Here is a 22792-nt window from a genome sequence, read left to right on the forward strand (position 1 = left end):
GTAGGGAGATACTATTTCATATCAGGAAAATAGCTAAATGCTAATATGCTAACCGTTGGTATACTATAGCACCTACTAACATAGCACTAAGTACCAAAAAGTGGTCATGCTGTTCTTTATCGTGCCATGAAGGTAGATATTTTTCATATCAGGAAAATAGCTAAAGCTGTTAACAGTTGGTATACTATAGCACTTAGCAAGATTGCACTAAACACTAACTGTGCTATGGCAGATTTATTTGTATCATATATAATGCCATGTGGGTTTATCTCAGGGGTTTCGAAACGTTTTTCAGTCATGACCACATATATAAAAATAAAAGGATGTACAAGTTGTACATTAAAGATGCTAAAATAATTCAGTGTAGATTAATATACTGCTTGGCAAGCTATCAAAACATTTACATGCAAGCGTATTGTTTGGTGACAAAGCAAACTAGTGTAATATCTAATAATATTTATATTATTGAGGACTTTATCTAATTTTAGAATATTGAAATTCTCACAGAAATTAAGTCAGTCCAGTAAATTAAGAGACTGAAATAGATAGATCGTACTTTATTGATTCCTTCAGGAGAGTTCCCTCAGGAAAATTACAATTCCAGCAGCAGTGTACAGAATTGAGAACGAATTAAAGTAAAACGTAAATAATGGGGGTATAAATGGAAATAAAATTGAAAATATAACAATAAGAATAAAAATTCTTAAACAATAAGAATACAAATATAACAGTAAAAATAAGAATATAACAAGAGAAACTAGGCAGTAGTGACCATGTTATGAAAATGTATTGCACTTAAAAAAAATGTTTTTTTTATTATCCCAGAGGAGTTGTACAGTCTGATGGCGTGTGAGACAGTATATACTTAGTAATATTAATAAACAGTAAATTGTAATATTCCCCTAATTGCTTATGAAAGTATTTTCTGTTGACAAGTTATGATGACGTCATTTGTCATAAGACGTGAAAAATGGGCATGCGCAGAGTCATCTTTGCCACGTTTCACTACTGATGTCATCGGTTTCAGCCTGACAGGTTGCAGATGCAGTAACGATTTTCCCCGAGGTCGAGAGGGACCACTTCGCATTTGACGCTTGAACCGTTCGTTGAAGTTTAATGTCATATTTCCGTAGTCGCCTGTAAAGGAGCAACCAAGCTACGAGTTGTGCTATTCCCCACTGTAAACAAGCTGAGTTGGCTACTCTTCCTGGTAGCAGTTGCAGCCATTTTGATTTTTTTCCCCTCAGCGACAAGCAGCCGGTCAGTGCGTATGCTAGCCACCGCTCCCATTTCCACACAGCCGAACTGAAGGAGCCCTTTACCACACCTGAACACACTTCTCAACAAAGGCACAATGAATCCCGAATAGTAAGTACCTTCATTAAAAAGGCAGCGTCACTTTAGATGTGTGTGTATAAAAGCAGGCAAATGGGCATTGACGGTTAAGCTAGGCTAGGCTAGGCTAACGTCAGCTGACAGCTCCGCGTCCACCTGATCTTGCCATGTACGTCTTTCATGAACACAGGATGTTTTGTTCTTTTTAAAATGCTTAGCACGGGATGGCTTATTTAAAATAAATGTTAAAGTGTCGTGTAGTGGATGTGGGAGGCTTGGATTGGGTAAGAAGAGTGGTACATCCTGACAGCATTAATAAATACTAGCGCATCTTAATAAATTAGAATATTTTTGGAAGCGAATTTATTATTCGAATGTCATTTATTCATTTTCAGTAGTTAGGCTAAAACATTGATATTTTATAGATTTACTTCCGAGAATAAAACATGCCAATATATATATTTTTTTGTGTCTTACAATTAAAAAAACATTTTCAGTATCTCATACAATGTGAAATAATGTCCAATTATATTGGTTAGGTTTATTTTTTTCAAACCAACCCCCACTGCTAGCATTTTATTCTAATAGTGGTTTATGAGGACATATTATACTAAAAAATGTCTATCTTTCACTATTACTTAAATTGCTGAAGAATTGTCCTAAATTGTAGTTGTAGCTCGGTAAGACAACTGGTGCTGAAAATGATCAAGGACTATTATTATTGCAGTATTGTTGAATGAACTCAAAAAGTATTTATACACACACTGAAATCTATTTTTTTTTTAAATACCTAAAATAAATACACTTACTGTTGGAAACCCACTATTTTGCATGTGTTGTGTTTCTTATGCTTCACTGATAGTGTTTGTCTTTAGTATTTTATCTGTTTTATTGGCTAAACTTTTATTGTTTTAAATGTTGGTTTGTATTGTAGCACTTAAATATTTATTAAAATGAAAAGTGCGTAATAACAGCTATTATTAGCGGGCATCGTGTCTACGGGTGCACAGTTAAGTGCAGAACGATTAGATTAACCTCTGCTCAGTTGCTCAATTAGTAATGTGTTCATATAAATTTGGACTAGGGCATGTTTCTTCATAGGGGTCTCCTGTCATCATGTTAGCATTTAAGCTAGCGAGCTAGCACCAGTCAGTCTGTAAGTTTATCAAAGTGCAGTTATCAATCTCGGTGTTCGATCGTTTTGATTTAATACGACAATATTACCAGTCAGGAATTTTACAGCGGTAATCATTATTACTGTTTATTGTTACATTCATAATATACATACAGGTCTGTAGTGCATACACTCAAACAAAAGCTGTCCCAGAGAAGTGATAAACAGTTTGCACTCATGCTGTTTTATAAGATAGAATATATATTCAATATATATTCAAAGATAGCTAATGTTAGCAGCTAAAATTTAACCAAATCGCCCTCATTTGCTGATAACAAACATAGAGCTGTGCAATATAGACAAAAATATCCACTGTAGGTAGTTTTATTCATTTTGTTAACAATATAGTCATTTTTATAGATGTTCCGATCCAATAGCCACCATTCGTAATTGACTGATTTTCATGAAAAAGTATGTGATTACCATTGTGATTCATGTCTATCAAAAACGTAGATTCTCTCTGGCTGTCACTGTATATTTTTTAGTCCCCCGACTGACAACCTTGCAGCTTATTTTGTATTTCCGTACGTTGTCGGAGCCACTCCCCTAAGGTAATAATCATCACCTCCAAAGTGGGAAATAAACTGCATTTCATTATGTCTCAAGTATCATTGTCACTGGAGGTCGAGGCTAAACATGTTACACAATGAAATCAAGCCAGGAGCAGGCATGCTAATAGCTAAGCTACCCAATAAGATAGCGTGAAACAACACCAAGAACCAGCCATTCTTTTCTACATTGAATATTAGTCATGCCTACACATATGACTTTAGAGAGAGTCTGTAATTTCTGGGTCTGCGGGGTAGCATGTCATAAACAGTGACTTTAAAGGCCTACTGAAATGAATTTTTTTTATTTAAACGGGGATAGCAGATCTATTCTATGTGTCATACTTGATCATTTCGCGATATTGCCATATTTTTGCTGAAAGGATTTAGTATAGAACAACGACGATAAAGATCGCAACTTTTGGTATCTGATAAAAAAAGGCTTGCCCCTACCGGAAGTAGCGTGACGTAGTCAATTGAACATATACGCAAAGTTCCCTATTGTTTACAATGATGGCCGCATGAAGTGAGAGAGATTCGGACAGAGAAAGCGACAATTTCCCCATTAATTTGAGCGAGGATGAAAGATTTGTGGATGAGTAAAGTGCAAGTGAAGGACTAGTGGGGAGTTGAAGCTATTCAGATAGGGAAGATGCTGTGAGAGCCGGGGGTGACCTGATATTCAGCTGGGAATGACTACAACAGTAAATAAACACAAGACATATATATACTCTATTAGCCACAACACATCCAGGCTTATATTTAATATGCCACAAATTAATCCTGCATAAAAACACCTACGTGTTTGTTATGCTAGCTCCTAGCTCCTCTGCTAGCTCCTAGCTCCATAGAAGGCGCCAATACAATTCAAACACCTGATCAACACACACAATCACTCAGCCCAAAAGACCGTTCACCTAACCCAAGGTTCATAAAGCTTATATATTTTTAAAAAGTTACGTACGTGACGCGCACATACGGTCAAGCTATCAAATGTTTAGCAGCCAAGGCTGCATACTCACGGTACCTGATATTCAGCTGGGAATGACTACAACAGTAAATAAACACAAGACATATATATACCCTATTAGCCACAACACAACCAGGCTTATATTTAATATGACACAAATTAATCCTGCATAAAAACACCTACGTGTTTGTTATGCTAGCTCCTAGCTCCTCTGCTAGCTCCTAGCTCCATAGAACGCGCCAATACAATTCAAACACCTGATCAACACACACAATCACTCAGCCCAAAAGACCGTTCACCTAACCCAAGGTTCATAAAGCTTATATATTTTTAAAAAGTTACGTACGTGACGCGCACATACGGTCAAGCTATCAAATGTTTAGCAGCCAAGGCTGCATACTCACGGTACCTGATATTCAGCTGGGAATGACTACAACAGTAAATAAACACAAGACATATATATACCCTATTAGCCACAACACAACCAGGCTTATATTTAATATGCCACAAATTAATCCTGCATAAAAACACCTACGTGTTTGTTATGCTAGCTCCTAGCTCCTCTGCTAGCTCCTAGCTCCATAGAACACGCCAATACAATTCAAACACCTGATCAACACACACAATCACTCAGCCCAAAAGACCGTTCACCTAACCCAAGGTTCATAAAGCTTATATATTTTTAAAAAGTTACGTACGTGACGCGCACATACGGTCAAGCTATCAAATGTTTAGCAGCCAAGGCTGCATACTCACGGTACCTGATATTCAGCTGGGAATGACTACAACAGTATATAAACACAAGACATATATATACTCTATTAGCCACAACACAACCAGGCTTATATTTAATATGCCACAAATTAATCCTGCATAAAAACACCTACGTGTTTGTTATGCTAGCTCCTAGCTCCTCTGCTAGCTCCTAGCTCCATAGAACACGCCAATACAATTCAAACACCTGATCAACACACACAATCACTCAGCCCAAAAGACCGTTCACCTAACCCAAGGTTCATAAAGCTTATATATTTTAAAAAAGTTACGTACATACGCAAAAAAAAAGTTGCGCACATACGGTCAAGCGATCAAATGTTTAGAAGCCAAAGCTGCATACTCACGGTAGCACGTCTGCGTCTTTGTCATCCAAATCAAAGTAATCCTGGTAAGAGTCTGTGTTGTCCCAGTTCTCTACAGGCGTCTGTGTATCGAAGTCAAAAGTCCTCCTGGTTAGAGTCTCTGTTATCCGAGTTCTTCCATCTTGACTGCATCTTTCGGGAATGTAAACAAAGACGCGCCGGCTGTGTACTGTTGTTGCTGACTTTGTTCGAAAAATACGTCCGTTTCGCACCGACAACTTTCTTCTTTGCTTGCTCAGCTTCTTTCTCCATAATGCAATGAACATAATTGCAACAGATTCACGAACACAGATGTCCAGAATACTGTGGAATTATGAAATGAAAACAGAGCTTTTTTGTATTGTATTCAATGGGGAAGGCATACCTCTGTTCCCCGGGCTACGTCACGCGCATAAGTCATCCTCAGAGGCGTTTCGAACCGGAAGTTTAGCGGCAAATTTAAAATGTCACTTTATAAGTCAACCCGGCCGTATTGGCATGTGTTATAATGTTAAGATTTCATCATTGATATATAAACTATCAGACTGCGTGGTCGGTAGTAGTGGGTTTCAGTAGGCCTTTAAGCAACAACTCTATTTGGCTCCTTTTGTTTTTCTTCAATTTGTGGTTTTGAGGTAATTTTAGTCTCTGTAATGTCACGTCTTCAAGTGATAGAAAAGAATAGACCCGTTCTTGTCGCTAGCAAAGACTTGTTAGCGACATGTTTTACAGATTACCGTTGTTTGGTCGGTGTGACTGTTTTATTCCAAGCCAAAGTTAAACAAATTAGTTTCTCTTCCCTCTTTTTGGCACCAATTCCTCTTCAGGTTTTGTTGGTTTATATTCCATTGTGCTTTCCGTCTCTGCTACGAGCAGATTTGTGCATTGTTGACATCCGTACTCCTGCCGGCTCTCGCCATAAAGTTCTTTCAAGTGACGTAAAAATGCTTCCGCAAAGTAGCAGTGTTGCTGCAGTCACATTAACAGCAGCCCAGACGTTAAAATTACGATACAAACAATAGAGAATTATTTTGTACAATAGATTACAATATGTATCGTTTGATCGCACAGCACTAAACAAACTAGCTAATGCTTGTGTGTGGGTGTTATGTGCTGCGAAATGTACGTGATTAAAGCAAGAGAGGGCAGGATATAACATTCAGAAGTTCTAGAAGGTCGAGGCAGCTGCCTAGTCGTGACATATCACCGTTTAATTTAGCATTCTAAAATCGAATAACTTTTGCATGATATGCTAACTTAGATTTTTAAATACGCTTGCCAGACTAGACTCTCAAGGATCTTGCGACAAATTCAACCAATCCCTGTGCAACTTATTAAAAAAAGCTTCTGCAAAATGATCTATTTTAAGCCACAACAATCACAAAAAAGATTGTCACCGTTGGTTATGGTTTTGTGATTTGTTTCAAACGTACTCAACGAGTTACATTATAGTGCATCTCATGTTTACACTTGCACAATTCCACATGTCAAAAAAGGAGTAGGGTGAGGCAGAGTTTATTTACTGGTAATCCTTTCCCTTCTTCATACTTCAGCTATGACTGACCGTTTGTTCACTTACTGTTTGTGAATGCTACTTTTTTAAATGCAGATTAGCAGACTCATTTAAGTGATTAGAGTGTGAACTAGTAGGTAAATACAATATTTTTGACAAGTTAACAATTTTTTTGGAGATATAATTTTCTAAGCTGTAGGTTATAACCCCAAAAATATTGATAATGATTGATAATGAAATGTTAAAATATTACACTTAGTTTAGTACATCTGTAGAAAGTAAACTTTCACTTTCTGAAATGAAATACTATAATAAATGACCTTTTCTAAGTAATTCAAATTTCATTAGATGCACCTGTAGACATAATAAATATTAGACACTGTAAATGTGACCGTACGGTTCTCAGCCTGCTTGTACTGTTCTTACTCTACATGTACTGTAAACATTTATCTGCATCCCGTTCGGGAGGAAAGCATGACTTCTGTGAGATACTAATGGAAGTTTAGGGCCCAAAACATATACTTGTATTTCCTGTTTAGTCCAACATAGTCCCACTGCAATAGTGAGATTATTTTTATTTTATTTTATTTTTTTCATAAAGAAATACAATCATTTGTGCTTACGGACTGTATCCCTGCAGACTGTATTGATCTATATTGATATATAGTGTATATATTGTGTTTTTTATGTTGATTTAATAAATAAAAAATTTTTTTAAAATTGTTTTTAATTTTTTTTATTTCTTGCGCGGCCCGGTACCAATTGGCCGGGCCGCGGCCCGGTGGTTGGGGACCACTGCTCTAGATCACTAAGATCTTCTGAGACCAATCTGTTAGCGGTTCCCAGAGTAAACTCAAATCAAGGGAGAGCATCATTCAGTCACTACGCAACAAATAGCTGGAATAAACTTCCTGAAGATGTCAGACTTTCCCCAACTCTGACTACTTTTAAAACTAGACTGAAAACTTTTATGTTCACCTTAGCTTTCAGCTAAATCTTTTAATCTTTTAACTTTTAACGTCCGCACTGTTTTTATTTTTATTGTCTGCATTTTAATTTTGCTTTTATTTTCTTTCATTTCACTTTGAGTCTGCCTTGTGTATGAAAAGCGCTATACAAATAAAGTTGCCTTGCCTTTTCTGGCGCATTTAAAAATCAATAAACCCGCATCAGCAATTAAAACATATCTTATGTCGTACCGTCAAAATTAAATTTGCAAAAAACATATTAAACGTGAAAAAATAAAGAAATAACATATCTGACTGTCAAAATTAAATTTGCAAAAAACATTAAACGTGAAAAAATAAAGAAATAACATATCTGAACTCACAATCTGTAGAAACCATTCGAGCTTCCGTGGTTGGCTGACATTGTATCACAAGATGTAGTTTCTCTTTAAATATCCTCCTTTAAATTGGCCTTGCAAATATACGTGTTGTCTTTTCTAATCATAAAAGATGCAGATGTGGCATGTTGGCTTAGTTCTTAAAGTTTACTCCACAAGGTGCTCATCACAAACATCCCGCTGCTGGCTAAACGTGGCTACTGCGCATGCTTTTCACTACTGTGGCATGCTGGGTAATGGAGTGCTTGTGTTACTTAGCTCATAACATCACTATATATCTGCCTTAGGCAATCTAGAAGTGCTTACTGACAACAACTCGTGATCTGATTGGCTATCACAACTGTCTGTCAACTGTATGTCCCAGTGACGCCAGCGTTGCTGAATCTGAAGGCTCTAGGCAGATTTGGTACAGCATGGCAACATAAGCTAGCTGAATTCTGATTGGATAAAAACTCTATAAACTAAAAACAACAGCGCTGGAAGGAGCATAATAAGACATGAAGTGAAGAGAATATGAATACTTTTAGATATTTAGGGAGAGTAAATAAAAAAATACTTTTATCTTTAATTATGATCATGATTTCTGGTTATGTTAGGCCAGCAGAGAAAGCCTTGTGGCCCTGACGGCACACCACTGAGGGTTGAACTACGGTAGGGAGGTTACATTTCATATCACGGTTAATGCAAACAAAATTATCTCGGTTATCATGATTATGAGAGTATTGTTGAATGTGCTTAAATCTTTCAACCAAGATTTATTTTGAAATAAATAAAACAATAAAATAAATATGTATTTTATATTGTTCTGGCTTTTTAAGAGCCATATTAGCGTTATGTTAGTGTTTAATTATGTTTATCTTCTTTTGTTTTAAATTGTAAAGGTTTTAGAGTGTTAAGTTTGAGTTTATTTCGAACATGCATGCATGCATACAACATGATACATCACAATTTACAGTTTTTCTTTTCAACATGTTCGAAAAGGAGTAGGAAGAAGCAGAGCTTATTTAATCCTACCCCTAAGGTGTATTTCATATGGTGAGATAAATAAGATTATCAATCAATTCAGAATGTTTATCATGGTTCTTCTTTGTACTTCGTAAACACATTAAGTTTGAAGAGTTTCTTGAATTAGATCATATTAGTACATGGTTTTATTTTTTTGCTTAATTCATTCCATAATTGAATTCCACATACTGATATACTAAAGGTTTTAAGTGTTCTATCTGCATACAAATGTTTTAAATTACATTTTTCTCTGAACTTTTCCAGGGTGTACCCCGCCTTCCGCCCGATTGTAGCTGACATAGGCTCTAGCACGCCCCGCGACCCCAAAAGGGACAAGCGGTAGAAAATGGATTGATGGATGGTTATATTTTTTTCTCTTTTGTTGAGAGGAATTGTTGTACGTTCTTCTGTAACAGGTTATAGTTTGCTTTGTGCATATTTTAGCTGTTTTCGAATTTACTATGTCGTGGAATTTCAGTATTTTTGATTCAATAAATAAAGTTCTCTATATCAGTGGTCACCAACCACCGGTCCGGGGACCGGTCCGGAGACCGGTCCGTGACGCATTTGCTACCGGGCCACACAGAGACATTACATTTATAACCGACCGCATTTTCTCCTACTTAACTTTCGCCAGTCCCACCAGACACACCAATAAGCTTGTTCATAGATGTATTATAAAACTCCTGATTGGAAGTTGCCATTTGCTATATTTGTTACATCTTTGTTACATGGGACAATGCACATTAATAAACATATAGAATGTAAAGGTGCCAAATCGTAGCCAAACGCTAGGTTCCATCTGCAGTCCGTGGCAGGTTGATGACCTAAGATCAGGGCAGATCAGGAACAAAGTGACCTTAGTAGTTAAAGTGCATAAGGCAGATGGAGAAGTGCTAAATTGTTGCATATAATAATTGTGCTAAAGGAAGAAAATACACATCCCCTTTGGCCTAGTAAGTTAAAGTGCTGGTATCATTGCACACAGTCCTATTACACAAGAAGTTAGCAATAACAGATGTATTTACTCATGGAAAATTGGACCAAAAAAGCTATCATTAGTGTATCTACGGATGAAATATTGCACAACATATGATTACATAACCTTTAGAATGGAAATATAAATCCACATAAATCTATTGGAACTGATGGCAAGTTTGTCTAGCTTTACTATATACCCATGCTCTTGTCCTTGAATGTGATGTATCACTTATAACCCATCAGATACTAATTGAACGTTATAGTGAGTTTATTTTCATGTATTCATTGTTCATGCACTTATTTGCTATATTTATCTGCCACACGTGGAAGGACGGTCTGTGAAAATAATGCCTACATTAAACCGGTCCCTGGTGAAAAAAGATTGGGGATCCTTGCTCTATATCCAACATTATGTATTATTCTAACTGATCTTTTTTGTAACACAGTTAATGAATGAAGTGGACTTTTGTAGTTATTTCCCCATATTTCTGCACAATAACTAAGATATGGTAGCACTAGCGAGCAGTAGAGAATATGGAGTGATTTTTGGCCCGATGCATATTTAGCTTTATTCGTTATTGACGTGTTTCTTGCCACCTTATGTTGTATATTTTTATGAGTTTTTAGTTTATTTGGTCATCAATCAATATACCTAGAAATTTGGTTTCATTTAATCTTTCAATTTCTATTCTGTCTATTTGTATTTGTGTTTAACTTTTCTTTCTACTGTTACCGACTAGTGTTATTTTAGTTTTACTGAGGTTTAAGGATCTGTTTTTGTTAAACCATCTTTTTAATTTGGTAATTTCTTCTGTTATTTGTATTAGCTTATGTGTGTTCTATCCTGAACAAAACGCTGTTGTATTGGTAATGATAAAAGAAAAATGGAAGTTGTACTTCACTCTGGTTAATTTGACGTCACACGGGTTCACTCCCTGTTGCAGACATGTCCCTGTATGGATGTTCATATTTAACACTGACTTAAGAGAGCACAACCTGTTGGTTCATTGAGCACAATTGAATATCTTAGTTGCTCATACAGCAATGTGTTTAAACAAGTTCAAGTTGTGTACAATGTTTGTAATGGGGAAAGGCATTATTGTGTCTTGTATTCATGTTAGCATTTAAGCTAGCCAGCGATTAACGCGCAAGTTGCTTCTCCAAGAAATGAGCACTATCACTGTGAGTTTAAAGTGTGCTATTCAACCATAGTTTTACAATAATTAAGATTTGAAATGATTATGATAATCATTGGGACTTTTACAGTGATTTATCATTCATACCGTTATTCATTACATCCCTACTTATATTTTTACTTGAGGTATTGTAATTGTGTAACATTCACTTCTTTTATCAGTGGGATGAGTCGTGGCGTGGGGGCGGCGTGGCGAAGTTGGTAGAGTGGCCGTGCCAGCAATCGGACGGTTGCTGGTTACTGGGGTTCAATCCCCACCTTCTACCATCCTAGTCACGTCCGTTGTGTCCTTGGGCAAGACACTTCACCCTTGCTCCTGATGGCTTCTGGTTAGCGCCTTGCATGGCAGCTCCCGCCATCAGTGTGTGAATGTGTGTGTGAATGGGTGAATGTGGAAATACTGTCAAAGCGCTTTGAGTACCTTGAAGGTAGAAAAGCGCTATACAAGTATAACCCATTTATCATTTATTTATCATTTATGAGTCCTTTATCAAAACAACTTGATCTCTTTATTAATGGTATCGACAACTTTTTTTGTCTTTGTGTAATCAATTGTTTATAGTCTACTACAAGAACATGGTCATTTAGGTGATAGGTTTGTTTATTTAGATCATGCTGAACAAAGTTACAGTGATGTACGTCAGATGTTAACACTTACACAAACGTATTGAAAAAGGAGTAGGAAGACGCAGAACTCATTCAATCTTACTGTACCTTTTCCTAATGTCTCAGTAATTACTCAAAGTTTCGTCAGTTTTTGTGTTTAACGTGTTCCAAGTTACTAGGGGTGTAACGTAATGTTACAAGTATTTGTATGTATTTTTTAAAAATGTTTTGGTATGTTAATAATTGTGGAACTAAATAGGTGCAGGATATATGTTAACCAATATGTTGATTAAATAATAAAAAAATATCTCTAACATCAACCAATTGATAAATCCATCCATCCATCCATTTTCGGGGTCGCGGGGGGTGCTGGAGCCTATCTCAGCTGCATTCGGGCGGAATTGATAAATACATAGTATATTTTAGATGGAAAAAAAAGAGATTCTAACAACTTGATAACAATATATGCTAGATAATGGGAAATACTAATGTTAGGTTATGAGCCTTGACTGAGTTATAATTTCTTCACATTTTGTGGGGGGTGTAGAAGCTGCCCCTTCAACACTGTCTCAGTCATGAGAAGGTCACATGCCACAATTTCACCGCAGCAGACTTGAGCTTTTTCTGCAAGCCATGCATGTACGGTCAACATTTCAAACATTGTGTGGTGGTGTTGACTGTTTTTGTCCAGCTAAAATGTTTTTTAAGAAAGGAACATGACACACGTTCAAAAGGTATTCTCTAAATCAAATTCCTTGTATTCTGTCATTACAGCGACTATTTATTCAAACTTCTTCTTATTGGCGACTCTAGTGTTGGAAAGTCTTGCCTTCTTCTCCGATTTGCAGTAAGTTTGTCTTATTATTATTTTTCTATTCTTCTTAAAGCCGATGTGAAAGCATGCATTCCTCAAGTCAGCAATCATCCTTGTCTAATTGGATGAGAATGCAGTGAGGGTTTCTGTAAAGCTATGGTGCTAATGTTGACATTCTGTAAAATACAGCTGCATATATTTAGTTACGTGCTACAGTGTGTTTACAACTGATTGTGTTTTTGTGGCAACTTATCCTTATCAGCACTAAAAGTGGTGGTACTATTTGTACTGTATGTGTTCAGTGAAGCAAATCGTGACTCACTCTTTTGCTCTCTCCACAGGATGACACATACACAGAAAGCTACATCAGCACAATTGGGGTGGACTTCAAAATACGAACCATAGAACTAGATGGAAAGACCATTAAACTTCAGATTGTAGGTTGCACACCATTTTTCAAGTGCTTAATATTCAATAGTCCCTGCTATGTATTAGAATAAAAATGTATTATTAACTAAAGAACAACTAAAGTTTTGTTCGTCAAGTTGTATAGTTTTAAATATTTATTCTAAACTGTATTTGAAAAGTGTTAAAGCTGAAGACTCCCACTGGTGCATTGTTTTTTTTCCTTTCACTTGGTTTTTAAGGTGACAACTTGGTTAATTTTCGGTACAGTAAGGAAACAAAATTCAAAACAAAAATGCTTAGCTTTAGTGTAAAACGCTTTGATGATTTTTTAAATTATGCATAAACTCTAAACCATCCATCCATCTTCTTCCGCTTATCTGAGGTTTGGTTGCGGGGGCAGCAGCCTAAGCAGGGAAGCCCAGACTTCCATCTGCCCAGCCACTTCGTCCAGCTCCTTCCGGGGGATCCCGAGGCGTTCCCAGGCCAGCCGGGAGACATAGTCTGGGTCCTGGGTCTTCCCCGTGGCCTCCTACCGGTCGGACGTGCCCGAAACACCTCCCCAGGGAGGAGTTCGGGTGGCATCCTGACCAGATGCCCGAACCACCACATCTGGGTCCTCTCGATGTGGAGGAGCAGCGGCTTTACTTTGAGCTCTTCCCGGATGACAGAGCTTCTAAGGGAGAGCCCCGCCACCCGGTGGAGGAAACTCATTTCGGCCGCTTGTACCCGTGATCTTGTCCTTTTTGTCATAACCCAGAGCTCATAACCATAGGTGAGGATGGGAACGTAGTTCATAAAAACATATTAACCTTTTTGGCTTGTAGTCGCATTCTCCAGCTCTACTGATCAATGGCCACACACTGCTTTTATTTTATTTACATGTCAGTGTCCATTTAAATATTTCGCAGGAAAGGACATGTTACCAAACAGGAGATTTTAATGGCGGAAGAGGGTTTTCAAGCTCTGCCTTGTCTTTGGCACATCGCGAGCCATGACTCCTGATAGTCAAAGGCAGAACTGTATTTGTATGCCGAGAAGACTCCTGAAATTCCCTTTCCCTCACTTAATGTAATGAACTGAATGACCCGTACCGAAAGAACAGATTACTTTAATTTTACACCCCTAATAACTAAAGTTATTTTTCAACCTTTGAAGGGAAATCAAACAACCACTACATTAATATACCACAATAATGTTCAAGTTTTTGACTAGAAGAACCCTGATATCTGTGTGCTTAGCATGTAAACCAGCTGTTAAAATGTGTTTGATGACAAGTGCCTGAAGTAGAAAAGCACAATATTAGCAAATATATATCAGAAGTGAAGTAACCACAAGTTTAAAGGCCTACTGAAATGAGATTTTCTTATTTAAACGGGGATAGCAGATCCATTCTATGTGTCATACTTGATCATTTTGCAATATTGCCATATTTTTGCTGAAAGGATTTAGTAGAGAACATCGACAATAAAGTTTGCAACTTTTGGTCGCTGATAAAAAAGCCTTACCTGTACCGGAAGTAGCGTGATGTCACAGGTTGAAGAGCTCCTCACATCTGCACATTGTTTACACCAGCGGCGAGAGCGATTCGGACTGAGAAAGCGACGATTACCCCATTAATTTGAGCGAGGAAGAAAGATTTGTGGATGAGGAAAGTGACAGTGAAGGATTAGAGTGCAGTGCACGACGCCAGGGTGTATCTTTTTTTGCTCTAACCGTAACTTAGGTACAAGGGCTCATTGGATTCCACACTTTCTCCTTTTTCTATTGTGGATCACGGATTTGTATTTTAAACCACCTCGGATACTATATCCTCTTGAAAATGAGAGTCGAGAACGCGAAATGGACAATCACAGTGACTTATCTCCACGACAATACATTGGTGAAGCACTTTAGCTTCGGAGCTAACGTGATAGCATCGTGCTTAACTGTGGATAGAAACAGAAGAAATAAGCCCCTGACTGGAAGGATAGACAGAATATCAACAATACTATTTTTACTTTTACTATCAGGAGACACCAAACCAAACCCTGGACCTGCAACCACACGGTTAATGCTGTCCAGCCTGGCGAAGCCTAGCAATGCTGTTGCTAACGACGCCATTGAAGCTAACTTAGCTACGGGACCTCGACAGAGCTATGCTAAAAACATTAGCTCTCCACCTACGCCAGCCCTCATCTGCTCATCACCACCCGTGCTCACCTGCGTTCCAGCGATCGACGGCGCGACGAAGGACTTCACCCGATCATCGGTGCGGTCGTCGGCTAGCGTCGATAGCGCGTCTGCTATCCAAGTCAAAGTCCTGGTTGTGTTGCTGTAGCCAGCCGCTAATACACCGATCCCACCTACAGCTTTCTTCTTTGCTGTCTTCATTGTCCATTAAATAAATTGCAAAAGATTCACCAACACAGATGTCCAGAATACTGTGGAATTATGTGATGAAAACAGACGACTTAAGCTGGCCACCGTGCTATTCCAAAATGTCTGCTTCAACCCGTGACGTCACGCGCAAACGTCATCATACCGAGAAGTTTTCAGCCGGATATTTCCCGGGAAATTTAAAATTGCACTTTATAAGTTAACCCGGCCATATTGGCATGTGTTGCAATGTTAAGATTTCATCATTGATATATAAACTATCAGACTGCGTGGTCGGTAGTAGTGGGTTTCATTAGGCCTTTAACGTTACCAGTTGCTCAAAAAAAAATCACAGAACGTTATTACTCTTATTTTGCTGATTGTGTCTTTTTTCCCTTTAACAGTGGGATACAGCAGGTCAAGAAAGGTTTCGTACCATCACCTCCAGCTACTACAGAGGTGCTCATGGGATCATTGTAGTGTATGATGTCACAGATCAGGTTTGTATCACACCGTTTGTTACTTAATACTCTGAACTACAAATAGCTCGCTGGCAATTATACAATAAAAACAATTCTCCAAAAAAACAGTAAGAGAGAAATTATAATTTACACTATTAGTGTAAGGGTAAGACTTTGAAGAGTGTCAATGATTATTTTATTTTTATTTACTTTCTTATTGGTTGAAGTCCAACATTAATAATTTCGACTTTCTCTACTGTTTAATGGCACTGCTTTTATTTTATCCACTTGTCTTTTTGTCCATTTATGTATTTCACAGTATAAGATGAGTGTTCCCCATTTGGTAACACTAGAAACATTCAGATATTGGGTTTTTACAAACTATGTGTATTTATTAGTTGAGTGAACAATACCTCACAAAAAGGAGTACACTCCTTATATTTTAGCAACCATTGTACTATACCTTCTTAAGGGACAATACTAAAGAAATTAAACTTGGATATTTTAAATAGTCAGTGTACAGTGTGCGGTGTTTCTCATACATTAATTGATTTTTGACGGCCTGCCACAAATAAGTTTGGACCGCCACTAACAGATTTGGCACTACCTGTTTGCACTCGAACGTAAAAACATTTTTAATGGAACTGTCTGTGAAAGTAGCTTGTGGTACAATTGATAGCAGTGTAACTCTGCTTCTTCACACCTCATACTATCATGGTCTGCCAGCAAATACCATGTTCACACCATAGGTTTTGATACCCAATTTTGTTAAATCCAATTTTAATATAGATTTTTTTACATTACAACAAAACATCGACATCGAATATAGATCCCTGAAATGATTTGCAAGCACACGAAACACGACATCACACGCACTGCAGTCTGTGGAAATAAACATGGCTCCGATTTGTGGGGTTTCATTCTTGGCGCTTTTGTGGCAATTTCAAGAATTTAGTGCAACTGTAGTCAATGTTTATATCACTTTGCACAACTTCCATATGTTTTCATTGAACTGCATCTAAACACTGACACAAACAGGTCAGGAGATGACTGATAACCTCAATACTTGCTGGATGTCATAAACTCATGCTTCAATGACATGCGTGTTCAATGTTCAAGTAAGACATTTCAACACAACTTAAGTTCAACCAAAAAGACCAGTGACTAACAACTCAAGCGGTGTCATGCCTCTTTATAACTCACATGATGATTGTGCGGGTTCGCACACACGAAATAAATCACATGCGTTGTCACAAGGAAGGAGCTCAAATGCGCGACCAGTCATACCATTTATTCAGAGCAACTTTGCAATTGCAGTGATGCACGCAAGTCCAAGAAAAAAAAGGTAAATAGATTAGATTTTTAGATTTAATAAAATGGTTTAAATCCTAATTCATTTAGCAATTTTACTTAATCAGGAAATGTCCCTGGCGGTGTAATGGTACACGTTGTTGCCTTTTCTACATTGGGCGCAGGTGCAAACGATTGGGAGTTTTTCATCCCGAATATATTGCATGAGGAAGGGCCTCGCTGTGGAGTCCCCAAACGGGAAAAGCCAAAATACAACAACTTTATCAAGAAATTATAAACCAACTAAATATTCAGACTATTTTTTATGTATTTAGTTGTATCCAGATCCGATACTGATATCATATTACTCTGTATTGTTAGCTGCCTCGTGCTAGCAGTTTTTTACTATCTAAAATGAACAGAAAAGGGATACACGTGTTGTTATATCACATAAGTAGGGATGGGATTGGAAAATCGGTTCTTGTATCTTCCTCGCCAGTTCCAGGTCCGAAATGGCTGTGAAAGTGTCCCAACTTGTTGGATTATATATTTAGCCATCTACTGTCCAGGTGAGAGGCATGATTTATGATCTACAATAAACTTACAGGAAGCGAGGAAACAGCAGACCACTCAATGATGTAAACATAGGGCGACACGCTATGAATAATTTGTCTGTGTTAGCTTTTATAATAACAATATCACCAATACTTAAGTAAACATGTGAATTGAGTATTGTTGGCGCTTTTTGGAAATATTATTTATAAGATTTTATGAGCGGAATAGTGAAGCTCCCATTGGCTTTGCTGTAAGCAGGCTTTTATTTACGTTTAATATTTAGAATGCATTAAAAAAGAAAATCCATCGGTTGTCATGTCTTTAATAATGATTGTGAACGATAGGCAAAATTCCCCAAAAAGTGCAGTTGCCCTTTAAATACAGCAGGTTCTAACTCACCGCCTGTTAAATTGAAATTAATGCCTTCTCATTTACATGAGCAAGACAAGAGACAGATTGTGACTGGCTCCGAGGCGGGGGGTAGGTACCAGCTCCGTTTCATGTCTGCTGCCCGGCGCTACAGCATCTCCTTCCACCGCGGCATGGAAGTGTACAAGCAGTGACTAAGTTTGTGGTTTAAAATGTGCACCAATTTGCTACTGATTTTCAAGAGGTGAATTCTAGTAGAAGAAAAGTTGAATGTTTTCCTGCAACCACATTTTTATTCAGTCATTTTCATTATTCAGGTGAAACTCTTAACATTAGAATATAATAATAATAATAATAATAATAATAACTGGGATTTATATAGCGCTTTTCTAAGTACCCAAAGTCGCTTTACATGTTAAAACCCCATCATTCATTCACACCTGGTGGTGGTAAGCTACTTTCGTAGCCACAGCTGCCCTGGGGTAGACTGACGGAAGCGTGGCTGCCAATTTGCGCCTACGGCCCCTCCGACCACCACCTATCATTCATTCAACATTCATTCACCGGTGTGAGCGGCACCGGGGGCAAGGGTGAAGTGTCCTGCCCAAGGACACAACGGCATGGTAAGAGGCGGGGAGCGAACCTGCAACCCTCAGGTTTCTGACACGGGCGCTCTACCCACTACGCCATTCCGCCCCCAAGTATGGTATAAAAGTCCATTTCATGGCAGCAATTTACCTTCAAATGTGAAACTAATATGTGATATTACCTCAAAACATGCAACGTGAGATATGTCAAGCTTGTGTTTATTATAATTTTGCTGATCATGGATTAGTTTTTGAAGACTCCACATTTTCAATTAAAGGTTTTCATAAACTAAGCCATAATCATCAAAATTAAGTCAAAATAAGTCTTGAAATATCTTGTGTTGCATGTTATGTATATTATAGTTTTATCTTGTAAGTCTGAACAAACCATATTTTGAATGTCACCAATATATTTTCTAGGTAGGTGACAAAAGATTATTGAACATTTTAAAAATGTTAACATAAATGTTACATTTTTGAGTAATTGACTCATGTTTTATTTGGTTAAATTCTACAGAAGAATATTAATTTCTTAAATTTATTTTCAAAAGTTTTTTTTTTCTATGCTATGTGCCTCTTAAGACCTCAGTGTTGGCTTTGTAAGGTAATGTTAGCTCGAAACTAAACACAATTGATGCTAATCTACCATTTTGTTCTCTTTTTTTCCCCAAATAAGAATTGATAAGAGAACAGTTAATGAACCGAATCGTTAAGCAGAATCGAAAGTGGAATCGGAACCGGAAAAATCTTATATAGATTCCCATCCCTACGCATAAGGATTGTGATTAGCAAAATAAAAAAAAGTGCAGTTTACCTTTCCTTGAAACTAAACTACAGCAAAGGTTCGCATGTCACCAAGCAGTGTTCTAATGTCAACCAAAGAAGCAGGTTCATTGTGCTTGGTGTTTTTTCCAGACATTGGCTTTAAAAAAACACATCAATGCTGCCAGCATGATTGTGCAGTTAAAGAAGCTGAAGGAGTTGTTCTGCTTGGCCTTCATCCTTGAAGGAAGTCTTATCTGAAACTCTTTCACAAGAAAGCCTGCAAATATTTAGCTTAAGACAAACCGTCCAATAGCATGAATTGCCGGAACCATATCTTATGTTCTGACCAGAGATGTAACAATATGAAAATGTATTACTTATCATGACCAAAATTATCACGGTTAACATTATTATCATAGGATTGTTGAATGTGCTCCAATTTTTGAGCACACACTGAAATATTTTAACCTAGTTTTATTATAAACATGTAATAAAATAAATATACACAATATACTTTCTTGGCAGAAGAAAACAAATATTGTTCTGGCTTCTTACAAGCCATGTTATTTTCATTTTAGTTTTTAAATATGTTTATCTTCTTCTGTTTTACTTTAAGATTTTAGAGTGGTTTTTAATGATAAAGGTATAACCAGTGTTTTTACGTCTGGTTTATGTGACGTAATGCCGGTTAATTTCCTGTTGTAGACACTTCTGTGTCATATTCTTCTCAGTATAGATCTCACACACTGTACTTAAGAAAGCACCGCCTGTTGGTTCAATGTGATCAAGTGAATATAGTTTAGATATAAGTTTAGATTGTGATATGTTGTTTATTAATGGGGAAAGGCGTTTGATTGATTGATTGATTGAGACTTTTATTAGTAGGTTGCACAGTGAAGTACATATTCCGTACAATTGACCACTAAATGGTAACACCCGAATAAGTTTTTCAACTTGTTTAAGTCGAGGTCCACTTAAATTGATTCATGATACAGATATATACTATCATATATACTATCATCATAATACAGTCATCACACAAGATAATGACATTGAATTATTTACATTATTTACAATCGTGTGGGGGGGGGGGGTAGGATATGGACAGCAAGTAGTGGACAGAGAGAGAGAGAGAGGGAGAGGGAGAGAGGGAGGGAGGGAGGGAGAGGGAGAGAGATCAGAAGGCATAAGAAAAACTATCTGCATTTGATTGTTTACATTTGATTATTAACAATCCGGGGAGGGTTGTAGCTGCCTGGAGGTGAACTTTTATTGCGGTTTTGAAGGAGGATAGAGATGCCCTTTCTTTTATACCTTTTGGGAGCGCATTCCACATTGATGTGGCATAGAAAGAGAATGAGTTAAGACCTTTGTTAGTTCAGAATCTGGGTTTAACGTGGTTAGTGGAGCTCCCACTGGTGTTGTGGTTATGGCGGTCATTTACGTTAAGGAAGTAGTTTGACATGTACTTCGGTATCAGGGAGGTGTAGTGGATTTTATAGACTAGGCTCAGTGCAAGTTGTTTAACTCTGTCCTCCACCTTGAGCCAGCCCACTTTAGAGAAGTGGGTAGGAGTGAGGTGGGATCTGGGGTGGAGGTCTAGAAGTAACCTGACTAGCTTGTTCTGAGATGTTTGGAGTTTAGATTTGAGGGTTTTGGAGGTGCTAGGGTACCAGGAGGTGCATGCGTAATCGAAAAAGGGTTGAACGAGAGTTCCCGCCAGAATCCTCAAGGTGCTTTTGTTGACCAGAGAGGAGATTCCGTAGAGAAATCTCGCTCGTTGGTTAACCTTTCTGATTACTTTGGTTGCCATTTTATCACAGGAAAGGTTAGCCTCTAGAATGGAACCTAGGTAGGTGACCTCATCTTTCCTGGTGATAACAATGTCACCCACTTTTATGGTGAAGTCATTGACTTTCTTAAGGTTGATGTGGGACCCAAACAGGATGGATTCTGTTTTACCCAAGTGTATGGATAGCTTGTTGTCAGCGAGCCAGGTGCAAGTTCTACAGAGCTCAGCACTGAGGATTTTCTCCACCTGTGACTTGTCCTTGCCGGATACCAGCAGGGCAGAGTCATCCGCAAACAAAAACAATTCACAGTCGCATGCCGATGACATGTCGTTTATGTATATTAGGAACAGTAAAGGTCCCAATATACTGCCTTGGGGGACTCCACAGCTCACCGAGAGGGGGGGGGGGGGACACAGTGCCGTTCACCTCTACCACCTGCTCCCTCCCCTCCAAGTAAGATTGCATCCAGCTCCATGAGGTTTTGTTAAATCCGATTGCTCTGAGCTTATCCAACAGTATAGCGTGGTTAACGGTGTCAAAGGCCTTCTGAAGGTCCAGCATGACCATGCCGCAGTATTTGCCCGCGTCCACCTCATGTTTGATGTGGTCGGTCAGATAGAGAAGGCATGTGTCAGTGGAGTGGTTAGTTCTGAAGCCGGATTGGAATTTGTACATGAGTTTATTAGTAGCAAGGTAACTATCGACCTGTTCATAAACTATTTTCTCCATTACTTTCGAAATGGAACTGAGAATAGAAACAGGTCGGTAGTTGCCAGGTTCCAATTTGCTTCCTTTTTTAAAGAGGGGAGTTACTCTTGCTATCTTAAAATCTTTTGGTACTTGGCCTTGTGTAATTGATAGGTTTATTATGTGCGTGATGATCGGGGCAATGATGGAGGCAGAGTCCCTGAGGAATCTGGAGGGAATATTATCAAGGCCGGTGGCCTTGTTAGGGTGGAGCGCGCTCAATTTTTTAAACACCTCATCAGCTGTGACCATTTCTAATTTGAAATAAATGATAAATGGGTTATACTTGTATAGCGCTTTTCTACCTTCAAGGTACTCAAAGCGCTTTGACAGTATTTCCACATTCACCCATTCACACACTGATGGCGGGAGCTGCCATGCAAGGCGCTAACCAGCACCCATCAGGTCATCGTTGGATACTCCTAGCTTTCTGTAGAAGGCTTTAATGTGTTCTACACCAAAGCGACCAGAGTGGTGGGACAGCTTGTTGACAAGAGTTGCGGCTATGCTGGTGAAAAAGATGTTAAGTCTGCTAGCTACCTCCATTTTGTCTGTAATGAGGGAGTCACCCTCCTTGATGCTGATGTTGGTGAGTCTTGTTTTAAGTTTCTGGCTGCAACCAGGAAGCTGGTTGTTGAGAATTTTCCGTTAATGACTCTTGTATTCATGTTGACATTTAAGATAGCTAGTCAGCCATTAGCATGCTAGCTTCCTTCTCCAGTAAATGAGCAGTTTCACCTGCCAGTGATTTTATCCAAGTGCATTTATCAATCACGGTTTTACAATCATTAAAACGGTAATGCTAACCAATGGGTTTAACCAAGGTTTTTCATGAATACAGATAATTGTTACATCCCT

At 38.2% G+C, this 22792-nt stretch overlaps 1 protein-coding gene across 1 annotated transcript in view; it reads left to right on the forward strand.

The window, feature by feature from the left end:
- Positions 1-1004: 1004 nt before the first annotated feature.
- Positions 1005-22792, forward strand: part of LOC133657514 (ras-related protein ORAB-1-like) — a 29513-nt gene continuing 7725 nt past the window's right edge. Inside the window, exons 1-4 of the mRNA XM_062058948.1 lie at positions 1005-1368; positions 12565-12637; positions 12946-13041; positions 15772-15867. Of these exons, the coding sequence (XP_061914932.1) occupies positions 1355-1368; positions 12565-12637; positions 12946-13041; positions 15772-15867 (279 nt within the window). The 5' untranslated portion in view covers positions 1005-1354. The remainder of the gene's footprint in view (positions 1369-12564; positions 12638-12945; positions 13042-15771; positions 15868-22792) is intronic.

The sequence above is a fragment of the Entelurus aequoreus genome, linkage group LG09 (assembly GCF_033978785.1).
Source record: "Entelurus aequoreus isolate RoL-2023_Sb linkage group LG09, RoL_Eaeq_v1.1, whole genome shotgun sequence".
In the NCBI taxonomy this organism is placed as follows: Eukaryota; Metazoa; Chordata; class Actinopteri; order Syngnathiformes; family Syngnathidae; genus Entelurus; species Entelurus aequoreus.